Source organism: Carlito syrichta, unplaced genomic scaffold (assembly GCF_000164805.1).
Source record: "Carlito syrichta isolate Samal-C Ts95f unplaced genomic scaffold, Tarsius_syrichta-2.0.1 Scaffold302893, whole genome shotgun sequence".
Taxonomy (NCBI): Eukaryota; Metazoa; Chordata; class Mammalia; order Primates; family Tarsiidae; genus Carlito; species Carlito syrichta.
This window is the reverse complement of record NW_007246989.1, coordinates 236973-254381: the sequence shown is the minus strand read 5'-3', so window position 1 is coordinate 254381 and position 17409 is coordinate 236973. Positions and strand designations below refer to the sequence as shown.

The 17409-nt window shown below is 35.8% G+C and overlaps 1 protein-coding gene across 1 annotated transcript in view; it reads left to right on the top strand.

Moving 5' to 3' along the window:
- Positions 1 to 17409, top strand: part of LOC103259569 (CUB and sushi domain-containing protein 1) — a 238044-nt gene that overhangs the window by 202604 nt on the left and 18031 nt on the right. Inside the window, exons 22-29 of the mRNA XM_008057227.2 lie at positions 4850 to 5026; positions 5660 to 5839; positions 8000 to 8173; positions 8477 to 8650; positions 10180 to 10253; positions 13170 to 13281; positions 15506 to 15685; positions 17112 to 17156. Coding sequence (XP_008055418.1) covers positions 4850 to 5026; positions 5660 to 5839; positions 8000 to 8173; positions 8477 to 8650; positions 10180 to 10253; positions 13170 to 13281; positions 15506 to 15685; positions 17112 to 17156 — 1116 coding nt within the window. The remainder of the gene's footprint in view (positions 1 to 4849; positions 5027 to 5659; positions 5840 to 7999; positions 8174 to 8476; positions 8651 to 10179; positions 10254 to 13169; positions 13282 to 15505; positions 15686 to 17111; positions 17157 to 17409) is intronic.

The window sequence follows — 17409 nt, the reverse complement described above, 5'->3', positions numbered from 1 at the left end:
ACAATGTACACTAGATAATAGACTTTTATCAAAGCTAGATTTCATTTTTTAAAATAATTATATTATGGTTGTGTAAGAGAATGTCTTTACTCTTAGGAAACACACACTGAAATGTTTACCTGTAAAAGTTTATAATGTCTGTAATTTACTATCAAATATTTTAGGAAAACTATATACATATTTAGAGAGAGAGAAAGAATAGGCACAATGTAAAAAATTGGTGAATCTGATTAGAGTATGTATAAGAGTTGCTTATACCATTTTTGCAAAAATTTGTGTAATCCTGTAATTATAACAAGGTATAGAGTTATAAAAATGTTGCCAACAAATTAAAACAATTTCCATGAGACCTCATCTCTACAATAAATCAAAAAATTAGCCGGGCATGGTAGTGCACACCTGTAATTCCGGCTACTCGGAAGGCTGAGGTGGAAGGATCGCCGGAGCCCAGCAGGTCAAGACTGCGGTGGCCAGGAGCGGCCATTGCACTCCAGTATGGGCGACAGAGTGAGACTCCAACTCAAAAAAAAAAAACCAAAAAACAATTTCTGTAGCAAATGTTCAATATTTCTTTTAAATTGCAACTGACAACATTGTGTATATCTGTAATGTTTGTCGTTCAGGACTTTTTGAAAAGCACCATGGTTAATAAGTTAAGACATCTTGGTTCTAGGCCTGATTTGATGTAATTATGCATACAACGCCTTGGTTCTGGGGCTTTATTTTCTTTTGTATAAGAAAGAGCAAGGTTTAGAGCCAAATCATCACTAGTATTTTATTTTACATTTAAAACATTTTCTCAATAGTTACAAAGCAGACTGGATATTGGTAAATCAGTGCTGGAATAATTATTTAGACTTTCTAAATATAGTCTGATGCTTATTAGAAGCAGAGCAATACTTCTGTTTTCAAGAATGTTAAATGCAATATTGAACCTAAGCCCTGGTTTTGAATTTGATAAAATCTAGCACCTTTTTGTGATAAAAGCCTCAGCAAAATAGACATAGATGAAACATACCTCAAAGTAAGAAAAGCCATATATGACAATCCCACAACCAATATCATCCAGAGTGAAGAAAAGTTGAATGTATTCCCCCTCAGAACTGGAAAAAGGCAAGGTGCCCACTTTCACCACTTCTTTCAACATAGTACTGGAAGTCCTAGCCAGAGTAGTCAGGCAAGGGAAAGAAATAAAAGTAGATCAGGCTCGGTGGCTCAGCCTGTAATCCCAGCACTTTGGGAGGCCAAGGCGAGTGGATTGCCTGAGCCCGTGTGTTGGAGACCAGGCCAGGCAACTTGGCGAGATCTCAGCTCTACGATAAATAAAAAATTAGCTGGGCATGGTAGCGCCTGCTTGTATTTCCGGCTCCTTGGAAGGCTGAGGTGGAGTGATCTTTGGAGCCCAGCAGGTCAATGTCGGGGTGGTGGCCATGAGTGTGCTACTGCACTCCAGCCTGGGCAACAGAGGGAGACTCCAATTTTAAAAAAAAGAAAAGAAATAAAGAAAAGAAATAAAAGGTAGATAAATTGGAAAAGAAAAAACAAACTACCACTGCTTGTTGATGATATAATCTTATACATAGAAAATTCTACCAACTCCTCTAAAAGACTCCTGGAATTGATAAATGAATTCAGTAAAGTTTCAGGATACAAAATCAGCACACACAAATCAGTAGCATTGCTATACATCAATAATGACCAAGCTGAGAATGAAATAAAAAATTCAATCACATTTATAATAGCAGCCAAAAAATTAAAATACCTGGGACTATATTGAATCAAGGAAGTGAAAGATCTCTACAAGGAGAACTAGAAATTATGGAGGACACAAACAAGTGGGTAAAATCCCATGCTCATGAATGGGAAGAATCAACATTGGTAAAATGACCATTTTACCCAAGGTAATCTATAGATTCAATGCAATCTTTATTAAATTGCCAACATCATTTTACACAGGATTGAAAAAAATACTTTAAACTTCATATGGAACCAAAAAAGAACCTGAATAGCCAAAGAAATCCTAAGCAAAAATGCTTCACATTGCCTGTCTTCTAACCAAAACATCATGGTACAAAAGCAGACACAAGGACCAATGGAACAGAATAGATAAATGAAGACTGTCACATTCCTAGATAGCTGAACATTATGTATTCTATAAAGGAGTGTTACTCACTTGGGACTATTCATTCTATATTGGACTTAGCTCAAGTATTTCAGTTTTTGCAAATTTAAAAGATGAACAGAATTATAGCAGTTGAGAATGAGTATTGTTTTGTCCTAAGAATTTTTACTCTTTGCGGTTTTAATAGAACACTGTGAGCTCTATTCCAGCAGGGTACACACCAATTAATTAGCTTAAATAAGTGAGTTTAATTGAATTTCTATTCACAAGGTACCCAACTCAGACTATGCAGAGTATTTTCAAAACAGCATTTTGTTTTTCTAATGTTAGAAATCATTTTTTCTAAAAAAAAAAAATTACAAACTTGGCACTTAAACACTTTGTACACAGAAGATAAGTTATAGAATGTTGCAATGCTGAAAATATTTCTCAAATATGCCATGCTACACAAAATTGACTACTTCTAAAACTGCATTGTATAATACAGAAATCATGGAAAGTTGGGTTAGCCAACTACAATAGACATGACACCCACAAAACTGAACAAATTATGCATAAAAATAGGTGACTGAACACTCACTCAAGCAAAACTCTTACAAGTTTTTTGGAATAATCTATAGATTCCTATTTCTCTGTCCTCATTTGCCATCATAGGTCCAAATCTCTGAGGTTCAAGTCATTCTCTGCAGAAAAAAAGGTGACGGTATTTCCAGGAAGGTTAGCCATGATTTCTAGGTTCAAATTTCTAGTTAAGATTATGTCAAACCTGATGAATTTACTTCCTCTGAATCTATAAACAAAATTTGATACTGATGGAAAATCTGAATAAATTGTAAAAGGAGGGGTTCATCAACCAAAAAGAAAACTATTTAAAAATTTTTAGACATCCAATAATTTATATTCCTTATATGTTTTCATCACATGAAATCATATTTACTTTTGTCAGCAATTTAATCATAGGTTCATTAACTTAACATTTCAAATGGGTTTACCTCATGCAGTTGCATAAATATAGCTACATTTGATTTTAGTTGCATGAGGCAGCTCTTAATCCTCTTTCTCATGAAAAGAAGACAGAACCTGCATTGTACTCTAATAGTGGGAAAATGATGATGATGAAAACAAAAATAGCCTTGGCTATGAACTTTCTCATTGCTACCACACAAACACCAGATTTCTTACTAGGTATTTTACATGTAGCAAATTGTATAGCAGCTGGGAGTATTTTTGTTATATTAATTTTACACTTAAAGATGTTGACAGGCACATGATACCTGTTGCATAGTAAGTGAGGAATAAACAAATAAACATTTTTGATTGACTGCCTTGAATAGTTCAACACCTTAATTAACCCAATATAAAATTTCAACATATTGTAGTTGTCATAAAATTTTTGAGTTTTAGAAAATATTAGATATCGTCTGTTTCTAGATTGGTAAATATATCTCAGCTCACATGCCAACCAGAGAATTACTGATAGATCTGTGGGGAAGGAAAAAAAAAGATTGTCAGTTTAATCCCAGAGTCATCAAAGAAGAGGGTTGTTATTGATTAATTATGTCTGCCATGGGCACAGGTGCAGAAGTGCCAGTGTTTGCACTATGCATTATATTTTCAAGCAAGATCCAGATCAAACTGAGCATAAGTGTATTTTTCCAATGTTATAAGAAATGTAATACCCTCGACTTCCAGTATAGTGACTTCTATATATTTCTATAATATGTGAATTGTGCAGCCTGTTTTAATCCATGTTTTTAAGGGAAATGTATCTTTGTTTTCAAGGTTAGTTTGAAATTAGATCAACAAAATTTCAAAAATATTTTCAAATTTTTTGGTCACTCTCAGAAATAGCCTCATAATACATTCTTAATGTTAAAATCCAGCCAGGGTTCAGAATCTTTATTTACCTGCCTTGTACATTATTGTGACAGAGCTAAGGAGAAAATATAGCAATATTTCTGATAAGTAGGCTAGAATAAACAAGGCTAAAAATTTAAAGATTTAAATCATCATCTTGAAATGTACCCTGCAGCAGCTGAATTTCCTTTTGTTTGCTGACTAAGGAACACACAAAATAGATCCATGGAATACAGACCTATTGCACTGACCATCTTTAATTGAGGTCTTGGTGTATGTACATGGCATTAAGACCTTTTTGAGAGAAATGAGAAGTGCAACCATGTAAAGCCAATTAACACAGTTGTCTTTAGTTGGTGATATTGAGGAGACCATTTCAAAACCAGGTTATGTGCAGTCATTCATATTCCAAGATGTTCTTTTTTCTCAAAATAAATATTCCTGAAGATGTAAAATGTTACCTGATTTACCCAGATTTTTAAAAACACAGCTATTGCCTGAAGTAGGATGCTTCTCAGTTGTTGCTAACTTCATAGAGATCCTTTTATAAAAAATCACAGTAATTCCATATTGGTAGTTAAAATGTTCAGTCCCTGAGCAACAAGACTTCGAACTTTCAGTGCTTTAGCTCAAGTGTTTTGGAATGCACTTTAGAAAAGAATGTGGAAAATCCAATTTTACATGTGTAGCTAATCCATAAAATAAACATGTAGGTTGTAAAACATATATTAAAGATCTTCCATAGGATTATGCTCTGTGGTATTGTGATAAATCTGGAGTCTATTAAATAGACAACCATTGGTCTTCTGTGTTTGTCATTTTCATCATGTTCACTGGCTTCCTGTGTCACCATTTTTGTTTTCATAACAGCTGTGTCCTGTGGCAATCCTGGCACACCCACCAATGGCATGATTGTCAGCAGCGATGGCATCCTGTTCTCCAGTTCGGTCATCTATGCCTGCTGGGAGGGCTACAAGACCTCTGGGTTGATGACTCGACACTGCACAGCCAATGGGACCTGGACAGGCACAGCCCCCGACTGCACAAGTTAGTAATCAGCTGTCGTGTGGATGTGTCATGGTTCCATTGCTATGAAACCCAGTTCACTGAGGGAAAAAAAAAAAGGATCTTTAAGGTTTTATTTATTTATTTCATTCATAGAGAAAATATATATATGTTTGCTATTATGACTCTGTTTTTAGGTACTCTGAGATTTTTCTCCACTTTCTTATTTATGTAGTTGAAGTTACCTAAGAAGACCAGTTGTGTTGGGAACTGTAAAACTGAGCCTCCTGCTCCCCGCTCCCCAGCCCCGCAAAAGCTTAGACTTTCTCTATCTGTAGATCATTTAGTCTGCCAGAAAGAAGAAAGGTGTTTGGTCCTCTGACTGTGACTGCAGCCTATGCATCCCTGATTGCACAACGAGCCTAATTAGTACCTAGTCAAGGGGTGGAAGCCAGCATCTGATAGCCAAACAATAGAAAAGAAATAAGTGATTCCAACCACATAGCCTCCTGACAGCGGGGTCAGCAAAAATCATCAGAGAACCATATCACTTTAGTAATTCACTGCTTAATCACTTTAAATCGCAACTCAAAGAGTAACTTGAATAGAAACCATGACTAATTCGTTTCATGATAAATGTGTTTCTTTGATTCTTTTGTGTTACCTGCCTATTAGTTATAAGTTGTGGGGACCCAGGAACACTGGCAAATGGCATCCAGTTTGGAATTGACTTCACCTTCAACAAGACTGTAAGCTACCAGTGCAACCCCGGCTATCTCATGGAACCTGTCACGGCATCCACCATTCGCTGTACCAAAGACAGCACATGGAATCAGAGCAAGCCTGTCTGCAAAGGTCTGTGTCATTACTATTTGGTCTTGTTGATATATACAGAAGTCTTTGGTGAATTCAGTTCTATTTCATTTTGCAAGCATTTAGGTAACCTTTCTAGGGGCTAGGAATTCTTGAAAACCCATTTGAATCACTTTATTTTCAAAATATGTTAATCTCAATTTTACAGATGGGAAAACTAATTCACAGAGGGGCAGAATAAAAGACTTAGGGTCACAGACCAGAAACCAGAGAAGTCAGTATTAAATGATGGTCATATCACCGCTGGAGTCTGTGTCTGAACCCCAAAGCTTTGCTGTCCTTGGAAAACTTGTAACTCTGGCTGCGTTAAGTCTCATGTCTGATACAATGGTGAATATGATTATAGGAATTTAGTGGTAGGTTGGAGGGACAAGTACTCATGTGATAATGGCAGAATGTTGGGAGAGCGTGTTAGTGCCTTGACAATTTGTGGAATTTGGTTGCTGAGACAGAAGAGGACACACATACAGAGAAGGCACCAAGAGGTTTAGGACTCATATAACTGGACATTCTAGGGGATCAGGGCAGGCTCAAGTCAGTTGAGGTGAATTAAGCAAAGCAAAGTGAGCAGAATGGGCTCTGATAGTGACCAGGTAGTGGGGCTGCATAAGTGCTATACAGGGGCAAGGGTCTGCATGGTCAGAGCATCCTCAAGGGCACCAAAAGGGAAGTGTCCAGGTTTCCTTGTTTGCCGATGCAAAGAAGAGCAAGAGGGGGATGAGAAGGAGCAGGGCTTGAAGGCTATCAGCTGTCATGCATAGAAATGTGATACTTTACTCTTTATTAGACTGGGAGCAAATACACACAGAGGGGAAGGACTTGGACACATGGTAGCTTTGGTGGAGAAAGTGTCTTCAGTGGGCTCTGAAAGACAAAGAGCAGGAAAAAGTGAGGACCAAAGGGAAGCCCAAACATTACCTGTACAATGACCATTTGTCTACCTAAATCTGAATTGTAACCCATATCATAACAACTCCATAGCCAATAAGGCCCTGCATGTTCATACCTGTTTTCCTCTCTCCTTGAGCTTGTCTCCTGCTATTCCCTACATCACCCTCTGGCAAACCATGTTCCCCATGACTCTTCCTAATGGGACCTCACACCAGACATTCCCTGGGTCTCGGGCATACATTTTCCCAACCCTCACTGTGGAGTCTCCGAAAGTATTTGTGGCATAAATGAACCAATGGGTAGAAGGTGAAGTGACCAAAGAAAAAGTCAGTTCCAACTGCTGGGTATGCATGTGTGATTCATGTGTATCAACATGTCTTTCTCACTTGAGAAGACATGAGCCTGAACATGCTAAGAAAATGCAGGTGGGTATCCTCTCGTGATGCTTTCTGCTGCCTACAGGGTCATTTGAAAACTTCCACTAATTTCAGAAATTCAGAAATCTTTTGAGAAAGAAGACTTTGAGAAGAAGACTTTGAGACCGTGGTTTTTACATGTTTTCCCCACTATTGCATGCCTTAGTATAATTTTTAGAGTGGGGAAGACGGATTTGTGGGGCTGTCACCAACCAGCTAGTCCTCCCTAGGAACCATGTTGTTACTTCTTGGCCCTATAAAGTAGACATCAGGCTTAGAGACTGTGATAAAACAGTTGCAACTGATATTTTATAGAATCTTCTTTAACCATTTAAGTATTTAAAAAATATATGTTCAGCAACTGAATGGACAGATTGCATGTTTTGAAAATGGTATGCTATCTTTAAATAACAAATACAGATGGCAGGAGAAATTCTTGCCATCTGTATGTATAAATTCGTGTCCTATGACCAAATTTTCATTTGAATTGTCTTCAGTAACCATCACAAAAAGACGCAAATTAACTAAGAATGTTTCTTCTTTTCTTGGCCTTGTATATATGAGAATGTCATGTTCAATCTTGTTTTCTTCTACCTTGGGATATGTTTTGACTTGACTTCGCTTTTATGTACTTGATCTAAATTAATGGAGAAATACTGAAGAAAAGTTTTATTATTGTGGTTTACTGTCTTCCTCAGTAATTCTTTTATATTAAATAAAACCCCTATGTAGATGTCATTTGTAATTCAGGTAAAATTAAAATGTGAATCATTTGAACATCGCAGCTACAGTAGAAGTTCTGGAGTGCTTAATCTTGTTTGTTCTTTGGAAACAGCCGTCCTGTGCAGTCAGCCTCCTGTGGTGCAGAATGGAAAGGTGGAGGGGACAGATTTCCACTGGGGCTCCAGCATCAGTTACAGCTGCGTGGATGGCTATCAGCTCTCTCACTCAGCCATCCTGTCCTGTGAAGGCCATGGGGTGTGGAAAGGAGAGGTCCCCCAGTGCCTGCGTAAGTTCCACAGCAGGATGTATTCTGCTGGAAAAAGATCTGCTAGTGTGGCCAACAATCATGGCAAACCCTAGGTTGTAATTTGAAGAACATCGTGATGTGTAATTCTATCCCTATCACGATATGTAACAACTCACACTTTAGACTACATTGACCATGGGCGGATTCTTCCATGTTGAGCCTTCAATGATGTTGACGTTAAACCTAAAGATTTAACAGAAGCTAGTTAAGCAGGGTCAGTAGGTGAACCTGACCCAGGGATGCTCAAAGTTGAATTCTTCTTCTTATGGTTGTTTCCCATAGCTGTGTTCTGTGGAGACCCTGGAACCCCTGCTGAGGGGAGACTTAGTGGGAAAAGCTTCACCTACAAATCCGAAGTCTATTTCCACTGCAAATCTCCATTTATACTTGTGGGATCTTCAAGAAGAATCTGCCAAGCTGATGGCATGTGGAGTGGTATACAACCCACCTGCATTGGTAATAATTATAATATAACCTTGTGAATATTTGAGGATGAGGGTGTTTCTTTCAAAAATTGGGCCATTTGTAGTTACATAGATAACTTTTCTACAGATGATTTTCTGTGTAACATAAACTTTGAGTAAGCACTAGTGAGCTAAACTGGTGTTTAGCTTCATTTTCAAATTTTGGCATTGTAGGGAAAATGTGAGTACTTTCTACATAAGTAAATTATGTGCAGGTGGGTTTTGGGCCTTTTGCAAGTCCTAGCTCACCCTGCTAGTGGACATGGTACCCAATGAGTGGTTGTATGTCCTTATATCAACCTCCAACTTCCTCTAGAAGTTCTCAGTGTTTGTGATTCCTGCCTTTGTGCTCGCATGCTCATACCTGTAATTCTAGCAACTTGGTTCATACCTGTAATTCTAGCAACTTGGAAGGCTGAGGCAGGAGAATTGCTTGAGGCCAGGAGTTTAGGGTGCATTTTCTTTTAAATCATGCAATTTGAAGTACAAGTAAGAAGTCTGCTAAAATAGCTATGAGACTTTATTCTCTTACCTCAACGACTTCCTCTCCTGTCCATCTCAGATGACAACTTTATCACTTAGGGGAAAGATGCAGTTACCAGCGTTCTTGGACACACCTATCACTAGGGAGACAGCCTCGCTGTTGCTTTATATCTGTAGCCTTAAGTTTTATTGCCAGGTTAATTTTGTTCACTGAAATTGCTGGACAGAATGGATGTTCTACAAATTTTTAGAAACAAAAATGACACGTCTCTATTTTTTCCAAGAAGTTGAATAACATCTACTTAAAAATAAAGATGGCAATAGTATATTATCATTTAATCATTTTTTTAAATGAAAGGAATATTTACACTTGATGTAAACTACTGCTACGTGGTAGATAACTCTATTCTAAAAATATCCCCCCTCCCGGTATGTTAGTTACTCTAGAAAACACATTTTAAAGTGTCTTCTATTTTTTTTTCTCAACCAGCAGTTTGAGAGCAGCAAATAAGGAGGTTGAGTGCTCAAGTTCTACATTTTTAGTGAATGTCACCATCGGTTCACATATGCTTCGGTTTTGAAGCACTAAATATATTTGTCATTTTAAAATCCTGAAGAAAAAAGTCTATTTCAAAAAAAGGGAATAATGCAATGGAATGGCCAAATAAGATGGTCATTAATTCAATCCTCATACACTGAAAGATCAGAATAGATCATTATTGAAGATAGTGTAGTGTTGACCAAGCAAAAATACATCGGCAGAGAAAATTAAGCCAGAGATTGAATTTTCTTACAGAGTAGAATAAAACATACATAGATATTAAAGTCTGACAGAGCTCTAAAAATTAATATCTACAGAAGATATATTAAAGAGATGATAAAAAAAGAGCAATTTAAGTTTTAACTTCCATGAAAAACATCTTTGCACATGTGTTGAAATAAAATTTTCTCAATTTTGTAAGACCTTTTCGTAAAAAAATGTTAGTATTCCCATAATAACCAAATCTGGTGCCCTTTTTTTAAAATCATGAATTTCAGATCCTGCTCATAACACCTGCCCAGATCCTGGCACCCCACACTTTGGAATACAAAATAGCTCCAGAGGATATGAGGTATACCATTTTCATCTTACTATGTTTTTCTGGAAATACAAAATAGAATTGGTGTTTATATATATGTTTTCAACATACCATATCCTATTTATGTTATATTTACCTGAATAAAATTTTTTCAAAGAGGATTTCTACATGTGTTTTTAAATGTCAAAATCAGTATCATGGTTTATATCTTGATTACTGCAATAACAATTGCCATATTAATTTCTTTTTGAAAGCGTGTATTGCTCTATTATTTGTCTACTGAACTCACAAGGCAATTCTCAAATTAGAGAGACTTGTCACTGAAGGGCTGTACATAAGGCTCCATTTAAGGAGTCTTAATATAATGGGTAAATGATACTAAATTACAGAGACAAAAAACAGAGGAAGAAAATGTATTTAAGCCCTTTAGTCTAAGCTTACTTATAAAACTGATTCCCTATATGATCTCCTAGAGCTCTGCGAATTATTAGCATGCTAAATATCACCTTGGAATGTTCATTTGACTTTTAATAAAATGCACATTAACATTTTAGTTAATATTGTAGAAAAACCTAGAAATGGAAAGTAATGAAGCTTAAAATAAAATATTTTAGCCATCTTAAGTATTTCAGTAACTTCATGACGCTCTGATTATTTGACTTTGAAAAGCAAAGTTAAAGGTATACTGCTTTCAAGTTGAAGATTCCATCAATTTAGAATTAAACAGCAACAAAAAAACCCCTTTATCCTCAGCCACTTCCCTCCATCTCTAATGAACATTAAAATAGTCCCATTTTACTGGCTCTGACGCACATTAGCTATTTCCTGATAGCTCTTTTACATCCCACAAAGGGCATTCTGCCAGGTAGCCAGGACAGGAACACTTGGAAATATTATGTAAGTGGGTATTGCTTTCACTGATTCATTACAAAAAATACAATTTTGATCACTGCTTTGAGCAGTTCTTAACTTGTCTATGCACAACGTAAAAAAAAAAATAAGTAAAAGTTTATGGTGACAGTAATTAGCAACATATTTCTATAACCTATCAAAAGAAGCTATTAAGAATGGATAAATATTTCATCCTCCTTATGACAAAATAAAGTTATACTTTGTTAGATAAAATATAATAGAGTATACCCAACTGCAAGATTTTCTAAAATTAAGAGATCCAGACACCATCTTTTAAAGAGATGCTTGAGACTGTGAGACACAGCTCTCTCAAAATGTTATTTTTCTCCTTCATTAGGAAATATTTTTGTTTTTAATGTAGCAGATGAGATTTTTGTCTGTTTTCTTCAGCACTGTAAGCTGAAACATCATCCCACAAAATGAACCATTTCAGTGTGGAACATTTCTGTGTTATACTATTAATAGTGCAAGTTAAGTGACTGGCTTCTATTCTGTAGTGAGGCATGTCCCCTAAATCCACAAGCGACAGGTTGGTGTACAATATTCAGTTTGAAGCGGCTTGGTGGATCCCACTAAAAACATTATATTGAGGGGAACACATATTTTATTTCTGCTCATAAGTACTATAAGGGCTCTCTGTGGCCTTCCTGATACCACGTGTCTTCTAGGAAATCTCACTGGGGTCACTGACATACTTATAAGGAGATTTGATGGAAGCCATCCCTGGACGGAGGAAATGGGTCAACCCTTTTCCATCGTTGAATCTCCAATTAGTTATTGATCTGAAGTTTAGATAGATTTGAATTTTTTTCTTTGTAAATTCCTACTCCTACTTTATCAAGGACCAGAAGCAGCTCCCACCCACGCCCACTGACATCGGTTTTCCCTAGTCAATGTACCAACAGGTTTCTCACACTTTCTATTTTCTCAAAATCCCAGTGAGAGAGGGAAGGGCTGATTCTATGAGAAGACAGACACTGAGGAATTAAGTAACTGGTTAAAATTCTCAGAGCAAGTATCAAGACAGGTATTCAAATCTTTGGACTCTTACTGGGTACTTTTAAGTGGCCTCATAAGTCAAGCTTGAGGAAACAACTTGATTCCAACTAGAGTTGTCATGAATGCAAGCCTGTCTTCTCCGCAGAGCTGTTTTATCTTCCCTTGAACATGTACACAACTGACCTTGTTCTGCAGATATGATCTTGCAGATATCTTGCAGATATGAACTATGCTTGATCTGGCACCCATCAACACTTGACCATAACTCATTCTCCAAAAACAACTATGTACAGATCATGGGGAATCTGTCCCTCAAGGTACTTCCAGTTTAGTTAGGAACACAGGTAAATAAATACATGGGCAACTCCAGGACATCATAGTGAGTGACACAGAGGACATTGGATTATGGAAAATGCATCTGAGTAACTTATAACTCCTTGGAATATCAGGAAAGAACGTGAAGAAGACGTAAAGTTTAAGCAAAGTATTGATAATTAAGTAGGAGATAGCTTAAGGAAGATCTGGTGGAGATGATGCCTCAGACATTCTGATAAAAGTAAATTGTTTATTTAGAGGAACTAGAAAGACACATTGAGTTTAGATGAATTTTATATAGAATCAGATTTGGCAAGCCCCCCCAGAGGTTTTGACATTAGCAATTTTCTAATAAATACCAATTGTTTAAAAACTTGAGTAGCAGAAAAAATAAATTAAAAGGAAATTATAATAATTTCTTTTCTATTACAGACAAAAGAAAAAGAATTCTAACATTAAAGAGAAAAATGCACGCTTTCTTTACCCAAACAATAGCCCCCTACATTTTCACAATTCAATAATATCTTACATTTATAGAGCAATCTATATTGTGTATAACACTTAAGATGCAGTTAAAATGTCCATGTTAGTTCACACAATGACTTGACATTAATGTTAAAAATTGTGGGTGTACTTCTACCCTGGCATGTACTTTAAAACATTACTAGTTTATACTGAGCACGTTCCCTTTGCCTCTGAAACTGGTTTGGATTTCCTTTCTAGGTTGGAAGCACAGTTTTCTTCAGGTGCAGAAAAGGTTACCATATTCAAGGTTCCACGACTCGAACTTGCCTTGCGAATTTAACGTGGAGTGGGATACAGACTGAATGTATACGTAAGTATGATTTCTTCTTTCACAGACAGCAGCAACCTGTCTATTTTTGAATGTCTAGGCAATGTATACTGTTGAATATACACTCTCGTGTGTGTGTGTGTGTGTGTGTGTGTGTGTGTGTGTGTGTGTGTGTGTATAAAATGGAACTGGGTAATATTATGTCTTCATTATGTTGAAAGTTCGAAAGGTAATTAAAGAGTGAAATAGTGACAATACTTAAAGCAATTGCATTCACAGTTTTAAAATTAATGGGAAATTGTATTGTTTGTTTTTAATTTCTTAACTTTGAATGCTTCTCAAAGCAAGTTTCTCTAGAACCAGTCACATCAACATTGCCTGGGGAGTGGGTGGCCATGCCAGTCTTCAAGCCCGACCCCAGATCTACTGATCAGCGATGCTGTAGGCAGGGTGGGGGGAAAGAAGGGACAGTCTGTAATTTAACAGGCCCTCTGGGTGATATTGAGGCTCAGTAAAGTCTGACAAACTGCTTGAAGCCAAGATAAAAGAATAGCATACTTAACATTTCTGGAGAGAAACTTATTTGTGCATGCTATTATTCTTCTAGAATATTTATATCAGATTACTAATGAGAGAATGAATTGGATCATATAATATGTCAGAGTATACATAGAACCACCCACAGTATTATTCTTGCTATATATTTGATTCATATTTGATATGATCATTTAAATGGTTACTTAAGTATCAAATTTTATTTTGTGACCTAATCAGAAGAATTAGAAAAATGCTGTGTGAATAATTAGTAATTCGATCATTTATTTTTCACAGTATGAACTTAGCAAAATACAGTGTCTTATTCTTCTTGTGCCAAACATAAAATCAGTAGTATGTTATGAAAAATTATTTTGATAGTATAATGAAATAGTATATGAGATGTGAGATTATGTGTAATTTAGATGTGTATTTATTTCAAAACTATTATCTCTATACTAAATCATTACTCAAATTATATGTGAGAAATATATATGTATATATATGTATACACATACTCTCTAGTATGTATGTATGCATGTATGTATATGCATGTGTATATATATACTATATATAATGGAACTGGGTAATATCATGTCTTCATTATGTTGAAAGTTTGAAAAGTTACAAAAGAATGAAATAGTGACAATACTTAAAGCAATCGAATTCGCAATTTTAAAATTGTAAACTTGTTTTATAATAATCTGCCAAGTCTTTCACTTGAGATATATATGCAAACTATATAAAGAATAAAGTGACCTCAAATAAAGAACACACATTGCAACGTCATTTTTCCTATTACATTTTATTTTATTTTTTATTTTTGAGTTGGAGTCTCACTGTCACCCAGACTGGAGTGCAGTGGCCGCTCCCGGCCACCGCAGCCTCAACCTGCTGGGCTCCGGCGATCCTTCTGCCTCAGCCTTCCAAGTAGCTGGAACTACAGGCACATGCTACCATGCCCGGCTCATTTTTTATTTATTGTAGAGATGAGGTCTCACCAAGTTGCCCAGGTGGGTCTCGAACCCGTGGGCTCAGGTAATCCACTCACCTCAGCCTCCCAAAGGTGCGGGATTATTGACTGAGCCACCGAGCCCGGCTCTAAATTATATTTTAAAGAAAATAAGAATCCATAATATTTCAATTAAGTTTATAAATACACATCAAATTTTTACCAAATTTAATTATTCATTTAATTGAATAATAAATGTGCTACTTGCCACCAGACAAAAATCAAGGTATGTATCTGAGTAGTCACCTGTCTGTTTGAGTGTAGTTTATAAGACTGACATTTTAAGGATTTTAAACATATTATTTATCTTAGTAGTATATCAGAAATCTTTGGTTTATTCAAAGTTATGATATCTAATTTAATCTTTACACATTACACACACACACACACACACACACACACACACACACACACACACCCATACCGGGTGTGGTGGCTCTACCTGTAATCTTGATATTTTGGGAGACTGAGGTGGGAGGATTGCTTGAGACCAGGTACTCCAGAGCAGCCTGGGTAATTAAGCAAGATCCCGTCCTTACAACAAAATTAAAATAAATAAATATATACATATATGCATATATATGCATACATATATAAATGCTAACTTCATAACCATTTCCAAATTATTTTGCTCTATTTATTTCTTTAGACACATGTGCTAACTTTACAACGAACACAATTTCAGTATTTTACTTACTAAAGAAATAAATACTGTTTCAGCTCATGCCTGCAGACAGCCAGAAACCCCAGCGCATGCGGATGTGAGAGCGATCGATCTTCCTACATTCGGCTACACCTTAGTATACACTTGCCATCCAGGATTTTTCCTTGCAGGTGGATCTGAGCACAGGACATGTAAAGCAGACATGAAATGGACAGGGAAGTCACCAGTTTGTAAAAGTAAGTCATCGATCAAGGAGTGGAAGTACATTCCAAAAAGCAAGGAAGACATCGGCTGCCCACTGGGCTAGTGTCCATGTTTAAAACCCCCAAGTGGTAGTGTGAGGGACGTAGTATCGTCCTCGCCTAAGTCGTGCTTATTGTGTGTGAGCTGTGTGTGTGTGTGAATGTGCGTATTGTAAGTGTTTGATACAATGGTGGCATAGCTACACAGATATATAGATTTTATTACTTACTGATTGAATTTTATTACTTACTGATTGAATTGTACAGTGAAACAATTTTTAACATGTAAATTTTGGAACCCATTAGTCCATGACAAAGTTAAAATGTGTACGTATAAGCCAAAGAGAAAAGCTGCTTGGTTGAAGAAAAACATTCTGAATTAAAAGGAAAATAATATACAATCTATTTTCAGAAATAAAGATGAATATCCCCAAGTATCTGAGAACATATAAATTATATGTATATATATTTAGATAAATATCAACAAATATCTGGGGATATATAAATCAAACTCTCTGCATTATTTTTTAAGACCGCATATTGGTTGTGGAAGAATATAAGTTTATGTGTTCTTGACATTGGTTCTACGTTTTAAAATTACAAAACAATTAACATAAAAAGGATGTATCAATTACAAATGTGTGTGTTTATAAATGAGAGTGATAAGTCTACATTAGATGTAATGATGGCTAAACATTCAGGTTCTGCATCAAACATAATTTATACATGCATTGAGTCTAAACAGCAAAACCAAAAATTATGGAGTGTGATAAAGTGACTTCATTTTTATGTCCCAGGGCATATATATGTTCTCAAATTGGGGACTTTTAAGACACTTTTGTTTCCCTTGCTGTTCTCTGTCAGAAACAGAAGAATGAAGACTTAAAAAATTATCATTTGTAGTTTGATATAAGACTATAAAAGCTAAGATATTATGAAATAAATCTACCTTGATAAACCAAATGAAACATTCCCCACAGGACATAATTTGATGTACTTCAATAGCAATTTATAAATTCATTTATTTTGGTGGAAGATTGAAAAATTAAGAGAGATTATAACATTATAGTTACTTTGGATATTACCTTTTAGTTATGGATAAGACATCCCAAATAGAATATCGGAAACTTAATATAAGCCACCCTCATTTGCAAGGCTCTCTGTTGTAGCACTTTAAGTGGAAATATACATGTTAGATAGACGTACATTTATTTTTTAATCATTAAACTCAGCTTTCTCACAAACACAAATGATATTCTTCTGTGAATACTATGGGTTTAAAATGTATACGTATAAGGTATTCATATTTTGTACATTTAAAAAATCTGGAGAAAGGAAAATTGCTTCAATTTGACATTTTTTTCAAACTTATTCAAAAATAAATGTTTTTGAAAATGATAATTTGTCTTTTTACTTGTAGGTAAAGGAGTGAGAGAAGTTAATGAAACAGTTACTAAAACTCCAGGTTTGTATACCAACCAGAAGAGTTATAGATTTCAATCCAATAAAGTGATTTGTTCTCTACTATACTTTGAACAGTGAAACAATTTTTAACATATAAATTTTGGAACCCATTAGTCCATGACAAAGTTATTGTTTCAATTATTGAAGAGACCAAGCCACATAGATTTCTATTTCTTTCACAACAGTAGTTTGTTAATAAGGCAACATTACTTTACTTAATAAGAAAACCTGTGGTGTTATCACTCACTGTTTCA